We start from the raw sequence: 21,680 nt of genomic DNA, 5'->3' as shown, positions 1-21,680 counted from the left end.
TTTGGGCCCAAATTATCGGACCCCTTTGAGGGTCCTGGTTATAAAGTTTCCCCACTCTGACACCGCTGTCCATGGGTATGACCTCTAGTTCCCATGGCAACATGATGTGATCATCACAGAATATTCTCTTCTAGAACTTTGAGGGACACCAGTCACATTCTTAATTACTTTTTTAAGTGGTCACATGAACAAGTCAGCGTATGTTATTAACCCTCCCACGGCTGGCACGAGGCAACTGAACCAATTTGAAAATTAGATTCAGCTTGTCACCGTGGAAACGAGGCAACAACTGCAGCCTTAGTGTTCTATAAGCCATCTGTTCAAAACACGTACTGTGTAGAGCACATTTAGGGAAAAGTGCATTTGTGCATTTTTAAAGAATAGGGTAGGATGTACTAACATGACATGATTTCTACTTCTATAGTTCACACTCGTATGATGGCTACCTCTAAACCATGCAAATGGAATGTGTGCAGAATGTTAGAAAACAACTCCATCCGCCAAAAAAAAAAAAAACAGACATGGCAAACTATACGTGACTGATATTTGAGTGTTGTGTACAATGATACTCACTTCTCCCTCATACTGCAAAAGTTAGATCAGAAACACGTGTTAACACATCCCACGCAAACACACTGCTGACATACACAAGCACACACTATCACATAGTCAGTCTCCAGCTGTGAATAAAACGCTCTACAGAAAGCCTAAGCCTTACATGTAAAACTGCACAAAGTCGTAACTTCTAAACACAGCCAGCATGTCTGCTCAAGGCATGAGAATCTCTATAAGAGAGACTTTTGAGATGGCCAACAACTCCCTACAAGCCTCTACATGGCCTAACGCCGAGGTCTAGGACTTTGAGTCAGACCTTAGGCTTCCTAAAGCCAAGGATCTGAAATACGGCCTGGCTGGAGGCCATGACACACCGGCCAATAGAGACAGACTAAAAGGGTGTGCTATTAAAGCCCTCTGTTATGGATCTTTACATATGAACCTGGTGGAGAAACAGCTATAGCTGGTGGGGCAGAAATCTTCACCAGCAAGTAAAACAAAAAACACACATTTGAAGCCAGTTAAATAACTTCTGCTAATACACAAGTGAGCCATGCGATCAGACATGATTGGATATTCCTAATGGCTCAACTATTAGCCTAACTAGATAAACGAGGCCGTATGAAGCCCATCTGGTGTGTCTGGTTGATATGATGAAGCCCATCTGGTGTGTCTGGTCGGCGCGGACTCACCGCTGCCTTGGCCTCGGCCGCTTTGGCCTTCTTTACACGGGCTTTACTCGCGTCCAGGTCCAGACGCCGGTTCTCCAGCAGACGCCGCTCTTTCTGGAGGGAACAAGGTCAGACAGAGAGGTGAAACATCAGGGAGAGGGACGCCTGTGCGTGCGTGTGTGTGTGTGTGTGTGTGTGTGTGTGTGGTTGTGTGTGTGTGTGTGTGTGTGTGTGTGTGTGTGTGGGTGTGTGTGGGGGTGTGTGTGTGTGTGTGTGTGTGTGTGTGTGTGTGTGTGTGTGTGTGTGTGGTCAGACTCACTGATATGGTCCTCCAGTCTCCCTCCAGGAAGTTGCGGAGTGGCGCGAGGAAGCTGATGGCGCTCGTCTGCAGGAACTCTCGCTCGGCTCCACCCAGTCGCTGCTGACACTCCCCCACCTTGATCAGCGTACTTCCTTCAGGGCATCGCCATGACAACAAACAGGACAGAGAGGAAGAGGAAGAGGATGAACAATATATGATGAAGACTGCCAGCTACATACAAAACATTTACACTCGGCCTCATTCGGCTTCACACAGTAACACATTGGGATCCACATTCCCACTGCCATCCACATTCCACATTCTGGATCCACACTCAACATTCTGGATCAACATTCCATCTGAACAGTGCATCTACACTCAACACTCTGAGTAGTGGAGCCCACTGGATTGCAGGCGGTTCAATTTGGGTGAACACAGCTTCCTGGTGTAGGCAGGATAGGAAGGCATGGGAGGATAGGATGATCAGCCAGATTCACAAGATGAGTTGGTGAGGGAGGGGGAACTAATCCCCCCCACACAAACGCACACACACAGACACACACAAACACACAAACACACACACACAAGGACACCCATGGGCAGAACGGCTGCTGCCAACCAGCCTGGGGACGTCTGTTCTGTCCATCCAATCAACACTTAACAACACACTGCCTCGTTTTTACTGCCGAGTGGGATGTCAATGGTCTCAAAGCAGCAGTTTCCACACAACCGCAAACAAATGGCTTCTCAGAGCCCAGCGTGTGGAGTCTAGATGCTAGAGCTTCATCTTGAGAGGGGAATTAGCAATGAAATGTTATTAAACAAGAGAATATTACATAATTCACTAAGGAATGTTCTAACGGTCTGTGTGTGAGATGAGTGTATGACAAGGAATGAAATAGCTTCCAGGAAACCCTAAGCCTAAGACTGATCCTAACACTAACCCTTAACACTGACCCTAAGACTGATCCTAACACTGATCCTAAAACTGACCCTAACACTCACCCTAAAGCTGCCAGGAAAATGATAAGGTATACTGTAACATTTACATAGTACAATCGTGTAAAGGAGTTGTGATTTGGACAGTATTGGTCTTCCCTGAACTTTTCCATTGGACTACACTACACACTACACCACACCACACCACACCACACCACACAACACCACACTACACACCACACCACACCACACCACACCACACCACACCACACCACTAAAAGCCTCCACTGAGCTAAAGGCCCCTAATGGGGCACTAATAGATGCAGGATGCACTTTAGTCTGACGGCACAGAGGACTGGAGCAGAAAAGCTCCTGATCTGATGTGCATCCCTCACCGGGGACAAACACAGATAGCGCTCTGGAGGCTGTCTCCCGTCTCCACCCTGTATGGCACTCTGCAAATAGTATGGCCAAGAATGAAACAGACCAGCTAGTAGCTCACTATAGGCTAAAAGTTAAAGTCTAAAACATGTTGGCAAACCACTGCCTAGAAATGAACAAACTGGTGATATACTTTAGGGTGCAAATCTTTTTTTGTTTTCCATAACCAGTGACGCAGATTCAGATAACAGAATGTATCCTGTCAGTGACGCCCATCTTCTGAGAGAAACCCATAGCTGGTATCAGCACCACTGTTGCAAAACCCAAAACGGACACTAGTGTGGTATACTGATCAGGTAAAGCAAACCAGTTATGAGCACAATACTTCTACACATCTGTCTCTGTTGTTGAGGAGGACATTAAGATCAACTACTGTCTGTTCTTTACATACGTGAGAGGTAGCGTCCACCATCACTACAAAAAACTCCCAAAAGCCCAAACCCACTGTAGCGCTCAGCCTGTGATTCAGGGAAAGGAAACAGACTGTATACATTAGCGTTACCATCTGTAGGTCTCCACTTGGATAGAAAACCCCAAACTCAAAACCCTAAAACCTCTGGGAATCACAGCCTCTGATTCAGGGAAAGAAAACAGATTGTATACATAAGAGTTACCATCTGTTGGTTTCCACTTGGATGCAAAACTAAAAAACAAAATCCAAACCTTTGGGATTCACTGCCACTGATTCTAGTACAGAAAACAGATTATATATCTAAGAGTTACTATCTGTAGGTCTCCACCCGGATGCAAAACCCCAAACTCAAAACCTTGAAATCTCTGGTAATCGCTGCCACTGATTCTAGTGAAGAAAAGAGATTATATACGATTACAATATTTTACAAGAATTTACAATCTGCAGGTCTCCACTTGAGTACCAAACTCAAAAGGACAGACCCTCTGGTAGTCGTGGCTACCACCATCTTAGTTCCTCTCGGTCATCCTTCAGCCAGTGACCCAAACAGCCCCAGCTGCCCAGAGGACCATGTGACCCCTAATCGATGCCCAGAGGAGCATGTGACCCCTAATCGAGAACTATTGATCCCAGTGGCAGAGCATGAAGGAGACAGCAGTGATTTGTCTGAAGAGGAGGCGGAGGAGAGGAGACAGGCCGCAGGGGACACACACAGACACACACACACACACTCACACTGGGATCAACTCAGGAGAAAATTCTCTACATCAACAATTCACCCTGGACACTGCTGCAAATAGAACATTTTGAGGGGAAGATGGTGTGTGTGTGTGTGTGTGTGTGTGTGTGTGTGTGTGTGTGTGTGTGTGTGTGTGTGTGTGTGTGTGTGTGTGTGTGTGTGTGTATGCATATGCATATGCATGTGTGTTTCAAAGGCACAAGTGTGATTAAGAATGGCCTTGCGGGGTCAGTTTAGTGTTGATTGTCTGTGGATGTATTGATCCATAGCAGTTCCTGACAGTTTAATTTGTTCCTACTGTCTCTACAGCTAGAGCTGTTATACTCAGTGGGTCAGTTTAAACCCGTATCAGTGAGAAAGTGGACTGCCCCGGCTGATAATAATCGAATCCTCCGGACCCGTGGTGTCGGGACGAATGTTTGAGGGACCAAGCTGGGCTCATCAGGAGGGATGGATTTCTACTGAAAATCTAATTATTGGGTTGGACTCAGTCTCCCAGGGCTTCTTCTTCAAAGCGAAACAACCAATGAGCCGCATCACTGACTACACAGATCTAGGAAAACAGCTTCTGAAATGACAGTGTTTTTCATCCACAGCCACATCTTATTCCGCATCCTGTTAGCCAAAAACAGCTCATCTCCAAAGCACGAACTTCTATCAAATGTCTATGGTATGTTCCAAGCTATACACACTGCAGGGAAGTCACTCGAAAGCTCTATGCTTTCACAAATCAAACTGTCGCAACTAGCAGCTATCAGTGACATGCACCCCGAGGAATGCTGAACTGAGTTGAGAGAACTCCGAATCATCGTTGATGTCGGGAGTGTTCAGCGGGCAGAGCAGAGAATAAACAACATAGTGATCAGTCTGAAAAGGTCAAAGGTGAAAGGTCGGAGTTCGCCGTGGTGATGAAATACTGGGCAGATATGTGTGAAGCGCTGGTATTCACAGTGATGAAATACAAAGCAGATATTTGTGAAAAGCTCATGAGTCATGACAGAGTAAACTTGTCTTGCCTAACATCTGATGCAAGCTAGAATTCGTGATGCCAGGGTGCTCTCTCTAAAAGGCTCCGGTCTTGGGTTCTGTTAAAGGCCTTGACGCGATGTGAATTAAATGAATCAGAACTAATTGTATTGAACTGAATCGAAAAATACTACGTTATTGCCCGATGTAGTCCAGTTGCATTGTCCAAGCGTAACAGTGATAGTGAAATAGTGAGCAGATATTGTTGAAATGCCCGGGGTTAGGGTTAGGGTTAACTAAGGTTGACTGACCGTAGGGGGTTCCAGGCCCAAAGTCCTTGGCTGCCTCCTGCATGTACTGGCCCAGCAGCTCTGCGTTGGTGGGCCTGGACGGGATCTTCCTATCGAGCTTCTCGTAGAAGAACTCCTCGATCCTGGCACCTGGCAGAGAGACAGAAAACACCATCAGGGGAGCAGAGAGAGCAGAGAGCAGAGAGAGAGAGAGAGAGAGAGAGAGAGAGAGAGGGAGAGAGAGAGAGAGAGAGAGAGAGCAGAGAGAGATAGAGAGTGGGGATGGTTAAACAGAGAGATGATGACACAACTGAGAAAAAAATTAGAGTTGACACAAACAAACACACACACACACACACACACCATATAAACACACAGAATAAAACACAGCCACTATGATGACACTAATCAACCTGTAACTTATGGTAACTAATGGAACAGCCTGGCACAGGGAGCAGGCGTGACTCAACTAATAGGGTCTCTCTAAGGATGCTCTCTGTTATGGTGGAGACACTAAGGTCAACTAATAGGGTCTCTCTAAGGATGCTCTCTGTTATGGTGGAGACACTAAGGTCAACTAATAGGGTCTCTCTAAGGATGCTCTCTGTTATGGTGGAGACACTAAAGGTCAACTACTGTCTGTCCTCCAAGGATGCACTCAGCTGGGTAGATACACTAAACATACCCGATGGGAGCAGACCTTGGGATGAATCTGGCTACAGCCACCGGTGCCAGATCAGGGCCAGACCAGGGTCAGACCAGGACCAGACCAGGGCCAGATCAGAGCCAGACCAGGGACAGATCAGGGCCACATCCACTCCATAGTTAGTTGCTGTGTGATCTGAGCTACGTTGTCTGTTGCGTCATAATGGAAAATGACCTGAGATTTTCCATGCCGTCTTTCAGGGTAAATATTACCTAATTTATCAAAGTCAATGAAAAATAGAAAGCAACAAAGAACTGAATAAACATTGTGTGGCAACAAGGAGAGTGTAATGTGATGACGTCATATAGTCTAGAGGACAGAGTGACCCGATACTGTCCCGTCAGGCCAATGTGAGACGACGTAGACGTGTAATGGTAAACAAACTCAAGACAAAGCATGAATGGCCTGGATATCAAAGTAAAATCAGTCACAAAATATGCTTCTGGTTACTTAAACTCTAAAAACAAATTCTAGAGAATTTTTTTTTTTCTTCTAGAGTCCTTCAAAAAGCTGGGGTTCTCTCAGTATACTGAATCACAGGCTCAGGTGTGTCCCCACAGAAGCCCTACAGTCCGCTGCGAGCCTCCCTATAACGTCTCCCCCTAAATCAACAGTGTCAAATCAACTATCTCTCTGCAAACAGTAACAAAACCTGTGCTCACAAGACCATACAAAACCTCAAGTAACTGTTCAAATAAACTATGAAATAAAAAGGATGTTTGTCTTGTGGTTGGCGCAGCAATCTGTCTTTATTCCATTAAAGTGCAGTAACGAAGCATATGGAACATACTCCGGATTCAGCGCTTTCGATCTGCATCAACCACAAGACAAACATCCTTTTTCCTCACAAATGTCAACAAAAAATGAAACACTGGCTCCCACTTCATGTTAAGTGTGCTTATTACTTTGTACTTACATTACTACTACATAATGCTATGTGCTTCTAAGGTAGGTATATAGTGTATGTTACTAAATCAAACTTCAAGGGCATTCTATTACACATTAATATACTAACAAAATAAATAATATTGTGTTTATTAATATTAAGTACATGGTAGCAAATGACACTTAATATAAAGGGGCCACACACTGCTATGGATCACAGATGAAACTTTAGAGAGGTCTTGTGTGATGACGTCATCACACAATAACAAAACACACAACCAGCGTGGCCTCGGAGATGGTGGCAGATCCAGACCTTATCCTGCACAGATCGGCTGGATAAGAGCTGGATCAGAGGCACATCATGACCAGTTCAGGGCCAGTTCAGGGCCAGTTCAGGGCCAGTTCAGGGCCAGATCAGGGCCAGTTCAGGGCCAGATCAGGGCCGGATCAGGGCCGGATGTATTCTAGAGTCTGCAGCTCTGTCTTTTCCAGTCCATGGGTTGATAGGTGAGATGTCAACACCAGCTGCCCTCACAGCCTCTGTGCTGGCCAGACCAGGCCACAGGGAGCACAGTCCCCTGTCCCCTGTGCCAGCACAGTCCCCCTGTGTGCTCCCAGTCTCCTGTGCCAGCACAGGCAGACACAGGCACAGAGCCCAACCACCTGATCAGTCATCTACCTCATCCCCCTCGGGATTGTGTCGTTACGACCATGATTCATCAAAGCAGGAGGGCCTGGAGCCAAAATGGAGTCTTAGCATGCGTGCCATCTGGCTCCCGAGAGACACGGTTAAATGTAATGGCTGCAATTTCACATTTAGCAAGTCAAAACACAAGTGGCATTTTGAAACTGTGTTTCTTCAAATAATCCTGCAGGTCACTGAAGAATGTACAGTGTTGTAGGTTTGTCCCTCTCTCATTTGGTTTGTTAGGTGACAAACTGACGAAATTAACTGAGATTATTGGAAGGAACACCACTGCAGTGGGTAAGGTCCAACACTTCCAGACACCAGTACCCATGGTAAAGAGAATACAAAGAACAGGCTTGATTAACACAAACCATGGCAAAGATTTACAGTTGAAACAAAAAGGTCTTCTATGCCATCTTGCCCAAATACATTTCCACCAATGCACTGAGGCCTCTCAATCACCTGCGTGTGAATGCACCAGTGTGCGGTATTGACACAACTTTTTTTTAACAAGTTCAGGGGCCGTATGTATAAAGTTTTAAATTGAAGTCTTAAATTTCAATTTAGGAGTGATTATGAACCTAGAGAGACAGGGCAAAAAAAGAAAAGACAAGGAAAGGAGATAAATGAGAGAAAGAAGATAAATAAGTTCCACTAGTCAGTTGGACATAGACAACAATAAAGAGGTCAATATGGATCAATCTGAGAATTCAGTCATACATTCTCCCCATTAAAGAGGACCTTTTATGCTTTTCCGGTTTTTCCTTTCCTTTAGTGTGGTTAAATGGTCTGCAAAGCTACAAAGCCCAAAGTACACGCCCATACACTGCCTGAAACACCTTGTTGAAATTCCAGCCCTTTTCCTTTGTACAAGATGATGCAATCTCGTGACACAATCCTTATTAGCTGACCAATCGGAGCACACTGGGCTCATTGGGACACATGATGTCTAACTAGGTCTCTCTAGGTTCATGATCACTCCTAAATTGAAATTAAGAGCGTTTCAGACAGAGGGTGAACAGAGATGTAGAGTATAAGGAACATTGGAACATTGAAGCATGTAAATCTATTCTAATAGACCCCTAAAATAAAATGATGAACACTGAAAATGAGCATAATAGACCGTCCTCTTTAAAGGCTGACTTCATCTATTTCCATTTTCCTGGTAAGAACTCAATACTTTCACAACACAGAAACTTGTTAATGTCTCTTCCCTTGCGTCGGAAGAAACTGAAATGAAAGCAAACAACAAGAAGGTATAAAGTGATGTACGTGCCATAGTGCAATCAAACACAATTAGCCATTTACTGTGAAGAGAGAGTATATCCGTACCACATATTTCTTCTAGACTACAACCTTGAACAAATCCAACAATGCCTACATAGTACATTGTTGTTCCTTGCGCCAGGAAAACACATCCCCGGCACAAAACGCCAAACCTAAAAGGTGTATCAGTATCAGATACTACACCAAGAGTCTGGTGAATATCTCGCCAATATATAACCTAATACAGACAGCTTCACAGCAGATGATGGAGATAATTACCAAACACTGTTAATGACTTTAGAATATATGAATCAAGGGCCTTGATTCATATAGGAACCTGTTGAAAGAAAGGCATATAAGATAATTATTAAAACAAGGCCCTTGATTCATATATTCTAAAGTCATTAACAGTGTTTGGTAATTATCTCCATCAGCAGATATGTATAAGAGATCATGCCTATTTCCACTCACAACCTTTATAGTAAAGTCACACTCAAACATAGAACTAAGACATACCTTAGTCTTAAGGTGAACTGAATGATGTTGGGGAAGGTTTATACATACGGCTCCACTTAACCAGTGACCAACTAACAGTTCTAACAGTCTAACATCCATCTGGCTGCATCCAACACACAGGTACGGTATGCTGACCACATGAACAGGGTGCTCGGGTTGGGTGAACCCCTCACCTGGGCAAGGCACACGGTGAAGAACTGAGTTACTTACCAGTGTGATCGACTGTAGCATGGGGGAATTAGAGAAACACATTACAGCTCAGTGTTCTATGCGAAACACACAACCCTGAGGCAGAGCGGTTAGCATCTGCTCACAGTATCTTATACGGCATCCCATAATAATCCTACAGGGGCTATTCAACAAAGCAGTAACTCCTGTTACCTGGGTAACTTCACTGAGTGAAACCCAAAAGGCACTGTGGTGCATATACGGAGGTTTTCAGGTTTTACTGAGCACAGTTATCTGGCTAACATAGAAATCTTGCTTTGTGAAATAACCCTTTGAATTGTCTGGCTTTGTCATATGGCCTTCTTCTGAAATAACCTTACAAAGTCTCATAAGCCTCCCACGTATTTCTGATATCTATAATACGATATATAACACAGCATCCTGAAATTGGCTCCATAAATTGATACAGTTGGATCACATCTTCACATGTTTGTATATATACTTACAAACGGGCTAAAAATATTTTGTATAATACAGGTTAGTGTACTATGGAAACACCTAAAGCGTCATTTTGTACACAAAGATGACAGAAACAGAAATTCTGCAAAGCAAGATGGTCAAGCAATATGATGCAGTACTAGTATTATTGTACTGAAAACGTTCTGCTCGTCTCGTAGTCTCATAGTACTAGTTTATGAGAACTAGCTCAAACATTTGTACTCTATGGTCACTCTCTAATGACATTAAATAATTGCCAAACCCCTGCCTGTTATTTGAAAATCAATAATCATATATTATTATTAACACATATTATTAACACATAAACATACACTGAGATCCTACACATGTATATAATACACGGACATTCTACACATATAGATCACATACATGACACTGTTGGTGAGGAATAACATACAACACTTAACACACAGCGTTCACTTCAGTCTGGGGATTACAAATTCAAATGTGATCTGTAATGAGTGCGCTTGTTCAATAATAAACAGTATGTAAAATCATTATTATTTACCCATACAAATAAATTACATTTCCCCAAAAAGTACAACAGAGTGTTTATAGTGACTTTCCATTTCCCCAAATATTATTCATTTAGCTGAGGCTAATTATATGAAAACACCCACATGATGTGATTGGTCCAGCACAGTTGTACATTCCGTGCAAGACTCATTCTACCGAGATGGACCACGGAGTGACTAAGCTAATCCCTTCTGCCTGTGGCCATCAGACCTCTCAACTCCCCCCTCATGGTGTCAAACACTGAGGCTATAGACTGCCCCCCCTCATAATGTCACACACTCTGAGTCAATTGACTGGCCCTTGGCCTCATTTTACCCCCGTCAGCAGCTTCCTAAACCCATCATTATTCATAATTTATAGTGTCAACTGTGCAGTACTGACTGGCAAAGATTTACAGATTGACTATCGATATCCTGTGCAGTACTCTGGTGTGTAATTATACTGCATTAATACTGCATTTGTTTATCCTGTACATTTCAACTAATGGTTCTAGTCTTACTAGACCTGCATAATACATATTTCTCATCTTTATTTCTACACCGTTGTTATATATTGTAATATGATGCTCATATATATATTTTTATTTTTGTACTGATATTCATTAGCTTCCTTTATAACATCTCTATGCTTCTATTCTAGAATGTGAGCAACTCTGACATGACCAATGACCAATTTCCCCTCTGGGATCAATAAAGTGTTTCTGATACTGGTTCTGAACTTTTCTCCTTTTCTGCTGGTTAGGGTGTGTGTGTGTGTGTGTGTGTGTGTGTGTGTGTGTGTGTGTGTGTGTGTGTGTGTGTGTGTGTCTGTGTGTGTGTCTGTGTGTGTGTCTGTGTGTGTGTGTCTGTGTGTGTCTGTGTGTGTGTGTGTGTCCTCACTTGGGTTTGGCTGCAGTAGATATTCTGTCTGTTTGAAGATTTTCTCTGTCCAGTTCTTGGTGCAGTCTGCTCTGGCCAGCAGGTTTTCAAAGTGCGCGTCCAACTCTGTCTTCTCCGCCTGGCCTAGATTCTCCTGTGTGAACTACACAAAAGGAACTTCTGATGGGAGCAGGTAATCAATACCATTACACAATCAGTCACCCAGCCATGAACCACATCAAGTCTTTTTTTTCATCCTCAATAAATTAATTTATGCACAATGAATGAACCATAATGTAAAGCACACTGAAATTCTAAAGCCAATACTTTAGAGAAACATCAATGTATCGATCATGCCAACGGTGTAATAACCTATATGAATAATCTTTGGGTAGTAGCCTAGGATACAAATGTAAAAAAAAAAAATGATTACGATTGAAGAGCGCAGCATTGTAATCTGGTATTTAAAGGCTATGGCAGTGAGTTACTGGGATACCCTGCTTTGAGGAATAAAATGACATCTGTGTTTGTGTCAGCGTGGTCGGAATGTCTACCATGGCATCATGGGACCTTGACATGAGCAGGAACTCTTAACTTTTCCTCCTAACCTTTCACCTAACTAAACCTGCATTCCGACATTCTACATGGGTGGAATGTAGGAAGGAACGAACAATTCCTAAACGCTTCAAGGAGTCGACCAAATTCACATAAAGCTGAATCACAGCGGCCCACAGCGAGACCTCTCATATATTCCCCTTTATCATCTTTAACTGAAGCTCTAAAACAATGAGGAGGTGGGCTACTTTTAGGATCATGATCGATAATCAGTTCTACTTGGATAATCATTCGTTGATAAGAGCGAGTAGAGTTGACTCCTAAATCCACGGTGCGCACCACCCACTGGGCGACTTTCCATAGCGCATCATCACATCACGACTGAGTTAGCCGCGGTTGGGGGTAGTAGATGGACCACTTCACTGCTTGCTCTGTTTTAATGACACCCCTTGTTTGCCCCACACAACACATCTACGAGGGTAAAGTCACAGGTCTAACTGTTGACATGTCACGCCAAAAAAATATGTAAACATAAAGTGTAATGTTTTGACTTTAAAATACGTGATATTGAAGGGATCGCTGATGCAGTGAATCCCGCTACATTCGGATATTTGTAGTCGCTGTCAGTTTCATTTCAGAGACTGACTTTCGGTCCAACTGTTTGGCTAGTCGCGATACCACAGCAAGCGGCACGGGAGTGCTTACCTGGACAGCCCGAGAAAAAAATACTCCCGCATCCGAGGCTAGTTTCTTTACACTAAAATCCATGATGTCAGCGAAAGCAAACTGCGTCTCCAGCGCATCTGTAGTGGGTCTCGGAGTGCGGCGGGCGACTACGATCACGCCAGAGGAACAGTGCTCACAACCGAAAGAGCAGTCGTTCACACAGAGCCATCGATGCACTCGGAAATCGTTTACTCGGCTTGTGTTTAAAGGAGCCTTTTGTATTTCATACAGTCCGTAAACCACGTACGCAAATTTAGGCCGTTCAGTTAGCAGTTTGAAATCAGCAGCCTATCCTCGGCAGAGACCCTCAAAGAAGATTCCCTAACGCACAAATTCACATCAAATTATTTGTTTACATTTATACCATACATTTTGTGTATGTATTTTCTTTATGATACAAACACATTCTTTTGAAAATAGAACTATAAACCCACTTAAAATTGTGTGCTCATTTGAAATACACTCCTGGTTGGACACACTAATGCCTTGAGAATGTAGTTTTGTTTTTTTAATTTTTTTACGTTTTTTCAAGTAAAGGTTCATCGCCAAACTGGGAAATGTTCAGCACAGACTAGTCTGAACAAATGTCCATTAGTCTTTGAAATGTCACATATTTACAGATAAGGACATGTAAAGACTCACCATGTGCTATGAAGGGCAGTATTATGATTGAGTCTCCCGATCACATCCTATGTTTAGTTGGGCACACACAGAAGGGTTTCCATGTATTCCTGATTCCTTAGAATATTTTAACATTTTGGGCATTTTCTACATCGATTTAGCCCAACTGTATGAGCCAGACACTAACTAGAATCAATACTGTACAGTTCTAGACCATGGCAGGCATATCACATAATTTCACGTTTATAGTGTCTCTGTTTTTATTAATAAGCTTGCTCTGAAAAAAATAAATCCAAAAAAAGATGTTTTAATCATCTACACAGAATCAGTGTGTGTGCCTCTGCTTTTTAATCAGCTTGCCTGAAAAAAATAAATCCATACATTGCCTGTTAAATGTAAAAAAAAAAAAAAAACATGAAATGAGCTTGACAAGTCTACTGGGCATTAGTGCCAGATTCCTAAGAGATGCCTCCAGCATTATTACTCCACACGTAACCCACATGGTCCATCGGAGGGGAGGAGGAATAGATCTAAAAATACATCTGCAAAAATGATTTACCAGAGGAAAACTGACTGACATGTGTCTCATTCCTGTCTGACACTACTTGGAGGCAGCGGTGCAGATGGGATTTTTGAACTGGGGGGGACGCTAACATCGCCTAATCGCCTAATCAGCAGAGTTATTAACTGATGATTGTGGCCTTACTTAGGGAGAGTGGTGGGGACGGATCGGAGTCACTATGAATCTGGGGGGGACATGTCCCCCCCGTCCCCAGTGCTATCTGCGCCCCTGCTTGGAGGGAAACTGATGCTGGGACTATGTGTAAACTAGTTCTACTCGACCTGCAAAAAAGCATTTGACACAGTCGACCAAGGTTTAGCCTTAACCAGAAGGGCAAAAGAATAGTATTATTCACAGATATAAGTAAGTACTATAGCGTAAGTGATCCTATATCTTACAGTATGCTATATTTTACAGTGTTCTTGACAGTGGAGCGCAACATGTTTACAGATTCATATTATACTATATATATTATAATATTATGTATATAAATATATGTATATAAAATATGTTGTACATAGAGGTGAAGTGGACAGAGTTGGAAAGGGGAGTGTATATATAAGGGTATGTACAGGATAGACACAAAAAATATACAGTTGGTTGTATGTACAGTGTACATATAGTAATCTGAACAACTAAGGGTTGTATGTACAGACAGTATACATTAGAGCTATCTGAACACGGTGAGAGGTTCAGCCTGTGCAAGAATGAGTGCAGTAATGAGTGCAGTAATTCTTAGCGCTGTGGTGCGGAGTTCAGCAGAGTCTCAGCCTTGGGAGAGAAACTCTTCCTGAGCCCACTGGTGTGGGAGCGGAGGCTCCTGTAACGCCTGCTGGATGGGAGGGGGGTGAAGAGGCCATGATTAGGGTGGGATACATAATTGATTGATAATGCTTTACGCCCTTCCCAATGGTGGGCAACTGGGTGCCAGTGATCCGTTGGGCAGCTTTCACCACCTGCTGGAGTGCTTTACGGTCTGATGCGGAGCAGTTGCTAGACCACACTGAGATACAGCTGGTGAGAATGTCTGTGAAGACCCCAGCCAGCTTCTCTGCACAGGCTCTGGGCGCGTGGCCAGGTATTCCATCCGGGCCAGCTGCCTTCCGTACATTCACCCTGCTCAGGGTGGCGCAAACATCTCAGGTGAAAAGTCAGACTGTGCCAGGCGGGTCAGTCAGACTGTGCCAGGCTGGGGAGGGGAGTGGAGTGGGTTTGTAGGCGTCAGCCTAATTTGTGTAGAGTTGATCCAAGGTTGTATGTGTCCTTGGGGTGCATGAGACATTTTGGTAAAATCTTGGAAGCACAGTATGAAGGTTGCAGCCTGCCAAAGAAACGGACCCGTCTGGATGTAATGTCTGTTTCTTACTGATAACGGCACTGAGGTGTTTCATGTTGCTGTGGCATCTGTATCCGGTGATACATAAACTGCAGCAGCGACGCAGCATGTAAGCTCTCTCTGCACTTAATAATCATGTATGTCAGATCATCAGAGACAGAGGCAGGCAGAGGCAGAGGCAGAGGCAGAGGCAGAGGCAGAGGCAGAGGCAGAGGCAGGGGCAGGGGCAGGGGCAGAGGGAGAGGGAGAGGCAGAGGCAGAGGCAGGGGCAGAGGCAGAGGCAGAGGCCGAGGCAGGGGCAGTGGCAGAGGCAGAGGCAGGGGCAGAGGCAGAGGCAGGGGCAGGGGCAGTGCACTGTGAGTTTTTCACATAGATGCATAAACCACCTGCTACCTGTTGCTTTTCACCCCATTTTCTACCTGTAGCCTTTTCCCCCAATTTTACCCATTTTCACCCAATTATTTGGTTATCTCCAGATAACAAAGCACGTTTTGTAGCGTTAAGGTAATTATTCTCAGTTTTCATGAGAAAACAAAAGGTAATTTCCTCTGCTTACTTATACTGCTTACTTATACTGGATGTCTTATTAACATTATAAAGCCATTCTCTGTCATTCTAATAGGCTTTATTTGAGCAGCTGCTGACTGAAGCGGGGGCGGGGGGGGGGGGGGGGGGGGAGGTTCAACCTCTCATCTTCGGCTACAATAAAACAATATTGTCTGCTCCACTGATGTAACTGCAGGAAACAAAACAATTACATATTTATGCCTTGACTGCCTGTTCAGTTATGGATGCTCCACCGACGGTCATAACAGCGAAATGAGTTTTGATCAAATGAACCACACACTCATTTTCAAGTTTCCCATAAATATTATGATTGAAATCAGCCTTTTGTTTTCTCGAGATAAGGCATTTATTTCATTTTTTATTATGTGTCCTGAGACACTATTTATAATCATCAAAATTACAACAAAAGTTTGCATTACTTTGTATATGTATAATCTAAATACTAAAATATGGAAATTGATTTCAATAAAATTACAGTATATAATCAACACATATTGTATCAAAATATTTCATCAGTAAAAACAATAAGTAAGAATAACATTATTTATGGAGACCAGCACCGCATCAGAGTGCATATCTGTTTGCAGTTCAGAATGGTTTCTCCACACAGAAATGCAATATAAAAATTGTAAACATGCATTGTGGTAGCTAACATATTCTATTGCTGTTTCACATGACAGCTAAGGGCATTCCTGTTCCTCAGCCAACCATCCAACCCTGAGAAGAGCACAGAGAAAAGTGTATCCATCCATATCTGTCCATGTGTCTGTAAGACGATATCTCACTCATGTTTTTTTCATGATATCCTGATATAAATATGATGATATAGATGATATGATATCATGATATAGATATAATATATCTATGACACTACATGCTATCATGATATAGATATGATATAACTATGACACTACATGATATTATGAAATAGATATAATATAACCGTGACACTGCATGATTATGCCAGGGAAGTGTACAGTACGTATTGCAGTGTGTCTTTTTCTATCTGTTCACCTATCTATCTATCCATCTATCTATCTATCTATCTATCTGTCTATCTATCTATCTACGTATCTATCTTCCTATCTTCCTATTTATCTATAAATCCATCCACCAATATTTCTATCAATTTCGCAATATTCGCATCATACTCCCTTTCCTGTGCCCTTTGCCCTTTCCCGTCCTCTTCTTGGCTATTTAGTGTGGTTCTGTACCCACTGGCAGAACCGATGTGAGTACGCCGGTGGGCTGACCGTGGAGAACGCCCTGCCTGGGAACCGAATCCTCTTCCACAGGTTCTCCAGACGCTTCTTGAGTCCGTACACCGTGAAAATGTCCACCACGCCCACAAAGTACCGCAGCTCCGGACCGTCGACGACGTGCACCGGGTTCTTGAACTCCGGCAGGAGCCTGCGATTCTGGACCTGGAACTCCTGGAGTTCTGCGGAGTGTCGGTGAGGAAGTTCCTGTAGAGGAATCCCGGTTCCAGGATCCACTGCTGTGGTTGGACTGCCTGATGGGTCCGACTTCAGCAGGGCGGAGTCCTCCTCCCCCAACGTCACGGGAACTTTTGGAGGCTCCTGCTCCGTGAGATCACTCTCTATATCCACAGATCTAAACATATGGATTAGTAGGGTCACTCTCTATATCCACAGATCTAAACATATTGATCAGTAGGGTCACTCTCTATATCCACAGATCTAAACATATGGATCAGTAGGGTCACTCTCTATATCCACAGATCTAAACATATGGATCAGTAGGGTCACTCTCTATATCCACAGATCTAAACATATGGATCAGTAGGGTCACTCTCTATATCCACAGATGTAAACATATGGATCAGTAGGGTCACTCTCTATATCCACAGATCTGAACATATGGATCAGTAGGGTCACTCTCTATATCCACAGATCTAAACATATGGATCAGTAGGGTCACTCTCTATATCCACAGATCTAAACATATGGATCAGTAGGGTCACTCTCTATATCCACAGATCTAAACATTTGGATCAGTAGGGTCACTCTCTATATCCACAGATCTAAACATATTGATCAGTAGGGTCACTCTCTATATCCACAGATCTAAACATATTGATCAGTAGGGTCACTCTCTATATCCACAGATCTAAACATATGGATCAGTAGGGTCACTCTCTATATCCACAGATCTAAACATATGGATCAGTAGGGTCACTCTCTATATCCACAGATCTAAACATATGGATCAGTAGGGTCACTCTCTATATCCACAGATCTGAACACAATAAGACACACGGTGGACGTACGCGGTGGTGCGGAGGACCAGGGTTGCCAGGTCGTGGTTCTGGTCGATCTCGTCCATGTGCAGAGGCTGGTGGGCCAACAGGATGCTGTAGTCCAGAACATTCAGACTGTGCAGGAACTCAGTGTCAATCTGCACCTGACGGACCAACCAGGACCGCTGCTCACCTGCCAATGGGAAGATAGCAGAGGGCGGGCTCTCATTCTGATTCGCTACATTTACCTGTAGGGTTACACTGGCACTTTACTACTTTCATTTACATTCTGCTTAGCTACATTTACATTCAAAATGAAATTTTACACTACAGCTACAACCAACATCCTCTGTGGTATCATGCCCTTCTCTTCCACCTCCTCCTCCTCTTCCTCCTCTTCCTCTTACCCAGGTTGATGTGTTGCCCCTCAAAGTTCATGTCCTTCAGCACCGTAATGGGCTGCTCGTCTTTGGGGGAGGGGTTAGCCCACCGGCCCACCTCACAGCCCTTTACGTCATATCTGCACGAGACAGACACGCCTTCGGTTAGATAAAACAGCCACACCCCCGAGATCACACACATCATGCAGGACAACACACACAAGACCACAGGCGCACAAAACACATTATTACAGAATATTCTGTAGCTGTAATTAGACAAATATGAAACATATATGAAGCATATATCAAACACACTTCAACATGAACTATTGAAAACAGCCGCCGATTACCGCAAAAGTATATTTCTGACTGTTTCTTTTTTCTGTAACAACAAAAATGTTATTTCCACTAAATACTCGAGGAAAGCACACTCACACACACACACACACACACACACACACACACACACACACACACACATCACAGCTCAGTCAGCTGCACACAAGCATAAGCGCAAGCGTCACCTGGTTGTGATCCTCTCATCAGGGTAGAACACGCTCTGCATCACGATGAAGTATTTCTGACAGATAACATAAAAGATAACATAAATAGATAATAAGATAACGGCATCCAGACATGGCCCTTCCCTCTAATACTACAGACACAGAGACTTAGCAGTAGTGCAAGGGTAGGGCAATGATCAATTATTTAGTCTGTGTCCACTTTTCTGTCTCTCACTTTCACTCACAGGCGGATTCACCATTACGCAAAGGTAGGCAATTAGGCCTTAGGCCCCAAGTTACCAAGGGCCCGACATAATGCCTTATAAACTTATGTTTTTTTTCCTCCACTTTTTCACAAATTATCACGGCAGCTACTGACGCCATTAACATCACTACAGACTCTGAGGGGTATATGACCCTCTTTGTGCGTTTAAGTTTGAACTGTCAAAAAATCTTGCCCTTGATGAATATATGATTCAGGCATGAGGATAAAGAAACAGGTGAAGAGAGCGAGTAAAGAAGAAGCACCCGATACAGTCCTTTCAAAACCATATTACTGCTACTGTGAGAAGAGCAGGGTGCACCTCCCGCTGTGAGAAGAGCAGGGTGCACCTCCCGCTGCCCAGTAGGCCTATACTGAAGCATGCCACTGAGAGAATATGAGACAAATCTCCCATTTGTGTGAGTGTTGTATTTATTCCACATTTCTTTATCTTTTTCCTCTTTTCTCTACCCTGCTACAGTTGAAGTTGTTACTCACGGTGTTTATCATCAATAGTTTGCAGTTACGGCTGCTATAAATTATCATTCTACTGTTTGGCCATTGTGAGTAAAGTAACGCTAGTAACGGAACCTTGCCAGGCTAATAAAGAATCAATAACACGCTAATATTGATATTGATCGCAGACCCCTGTACAGCTGAGGGCCCCAGTCTTGTCCTCGCCTTAGGCCCCCAAAATGACTAAATACATCCCTGCTCTCCATAAGTGTTAAGTGTAGTTTTATAATACCGTCTCAACGTGTGCTGCATTACTAAGTACTCACATAACAAAATCCTTTGAGAAAAGTAGGGCTGGTTTGCCGTAAGAACTTGATGATCAGTTACCTTTATGTCTCCATGAATAATGATCCGGTGCACACCTTTATTAAAACACAGAGTGCACATTCATTCAGATTGCAGGTCTGATAATATCATGTTCCAAATAACAGCTCTGGACCCTGTAATGGCCTCGAGACTTAATCTGGTGCAGATACTACGCCCAGCCAGAGCTAGAGCTCCACCACAGCTCTCCACTAGCAGCTGCTGTCTGATGGAGGGAGAAATGATCATAGAGGCTTGTGTTACTCACCAAGGAAGCGCACCATCAGAGAGTGGGGATACTTCTCCAGATGCTCCATGTATCCCTTCAGGTTGGACAGGAGGAAGTTCGCTTCTCGTTTACTCTGGGTCTTCAGGAAGTAGCATTTATCATTCCTGTTCGGGTACAGTGGGTACAGTTGAAACTTAATAATCTGAGAAGCAAAACACTGAGATGATGCATATGACTGAACAATAAATAATTGGCTGGGCTCTGTGTCAGTCCTAGTGTTATTTCACACTAAACCCATGGAATAGTGAATCATAGTGTATGTTTTGTGTATGTGTGTGCACACACTATATATCTATGTATATCTATGCAGTGTGTGTGTTTGTGTGTAAATGAATACATGCATCATGTAGTAGGGTCATGTGTAGTGTGTGTGCTGAGCATTCACGTGAGGAAGAAGTCAGCCTTGCTCTTGGAGTTGCTAATGAACTGCAGGTAGCAGTCGGAGGAGAGGGAGGTCTGGTAGGCACCCTCACTGATGTCCAGGGACCGCCGGAGACTGGCGAACACAGGACCCGCATACGTCTGCAGCTCAAACCCCTTCAGAGGACAACCAGGCAGGGATGGTCGGGGATGAAAGGGAAACAAGCGTGGATTTATGAATCTGTGTGTGTGTGTGTCTGTGTGTGTTATTGAGAAAAAATGTGGGCCTACCTCATGCACCTGACTCTCTTCCTTGGTATAGTCATCTGCTGTCAGCTCATCCTAGCAAAGAAGGAAGACAAAAATCTCTTTTGCATTTTCACATTTTTTCATTTAAAAAAGTAGTCAACTTGTGTCATGCTAATAGCATGGCAAGATGGCTGTACACTGACTATGCACCTGACTGCTTTCTGAGAGTAGAAGGCAGAAGCATATATGACCGTCACCTATGTTTCCTGCCACAGTCCCTCTAGCAGTCATAACTAACCTGTTCCGGCTGGTCGATAGTGGGCTCCAACATCGCGGAGAGGCCCTCTTTCATCATGACAGTCAGGTTGTAAAACTCATGCTCCTCATCGATCTCGAACAGACCCAGCAGTCTCCAGCGCCGCGTGAGCCGAGACCACAGGCGCCTCCCGACGGTGCCTGACCGCCGTTGCTTTTGCTTCCTCGGCTTCTCCATCTGAGGAACAGTCGGAGTTTTAAAACGAATGGACACTAAAACACCCGCTTATAATAATCGTGTCAAACGTTGTGTGTTTATTTTTCACCAAACCGAAACCAGATTTGCCCCAGTCTCTTAGTTAATTAGAATCATTTTTGGCAGGTAATACTAGGAGTCTAAATCGAGCACACCAGTATCTAAAGACGGTATTCCCTTACTGGACTTCAGAATGCGCCATAGATGCGGACCGGTCAAATGATGACATGTAGATACAAGCAGAC

At 43.8% G+C, this 21,680-nt stretch overlaps 2 protein-coding genes across 2 annotated transcripts; both read right to left on the bottom strand.

The window, feature by feature from the left end:
* Positions 1-37: 37 nt before the first annotated feature.
* LOC122132186 (endophilin-B2-like) lies at positions 38-12,906 on the bottom strand. The gene is made up of 7 exons (XM_042707003.1): positions 12,696-12,906; positions 11,457-11,598; positions 9,586-9,597; positions 5,336-5,464; positions 1,546-1,679; positions 1,248-1,340; positions 38-585 (listed from the first exon to the last, which is right to left on the bottom strand). The coding sequence occupies exons 1-7, from the start codon at positions 12,756-12,758 to the stop codon at positions 481-483; spliced, it is 678 nt and encodes a 225-aa protein (XP_042562937.1). The 5' UTR covers positions 12,759-12,906; the 3' UTR covers positions 38-480.
* Positions 12,907-16,048: 3,142 nt separating this feature from the next.
* On the bottom strand, positions 16,049-21,417 carry LOC122132187 (phosphatidylinositol 4-phosphate 5-kinase-like protein 1). The gene is made up of 9 exons (XM_042707004.1): positions 21,223-21,417; positions 20,967-21,017; positions 20,701-20,852; positions 20,295-20,419; positions 20,051-20,085; positions 18,967-19,091; positions 18,470-18,582; positions 18,045-18,255; positions 16,049-17,443 (listed from the first exon to the last, which is right to left on the bottom strand). Exons 1-9 carry the CDS (start codon positions 21,415-21,417, stop codon positions 16,996-16,998), a joined length of 1,455 nt encoding a protein of 484 aa, XP_042562938.1. The 3' UTR covers positions 16,049-16,995.
* Positions 21,418-21,680: the final 263 nt, after the last annotated feature.

Source organism: Clupea harengus, unplaced genomic scaffold (genome assembly GCF_900700415.2).
Source record: "Clupea harengus unplaced genomic scaffold, Ch_v2.0.2, whole genome shotgun sequence".
Lineage (NCBI taxonomy): Eukaryota > Metazoa > Chordata > Actinopteri > Clupeiformes > Clupeidae > Clupea > Clupea harengus.
This window is presented reverse-complemented; position numbering and strand designations above follow the sequence as displayed.

Excerpts from the sequence above, each read along its gene's own strand:
- LOC122132186 (XM_042707003.1), bottom strand. The coding sequence starts at position 12,758 with ATGGATTTTAGTGTAAAGAAACTAGCCTCGGATGCGGGAGTATTTTTT. Across the intron at positions 11,599-12,695 it reads TTTTTTCTCGGGCTGTCCAG|TTCACACAGGAGAATCTAGG; the intron begins GTAAGCACTCCC and ends CCTTTTGTGTAG. Across the intron at positions 1,680-5,335 it reads TGGGCCTGGAACCCCCTACG|GAAGTACGCTGATCAAGGTG; the intron begins GTCAGTCAACCT and ends GATGCCCTGAAG.
- LOC122132187 (XM_042707004.1), bottom strand. The coding sequence starts at position 21,417 with ATGGAGAAGCCGAGGAAGCAAAAGCAACGGCGGTCAGGCACCGTCGGG. Across the intron at positions 20,853-20,966 it reads AAGAGAGTCAGGTGCATGAG|GGGTTTGAGCTGCAGACGTA; the intron begins GTAGGCCCACAT and ends TGTCCTCTGAAG. Across the intron at positions 18,583-18,966 it reads GATGAGAGGATCACAACCAG|ATATGACGTAAAGGGCTGTG; the intron begins GTGACGCTTGCG and ends TGTCTCGTGCAG.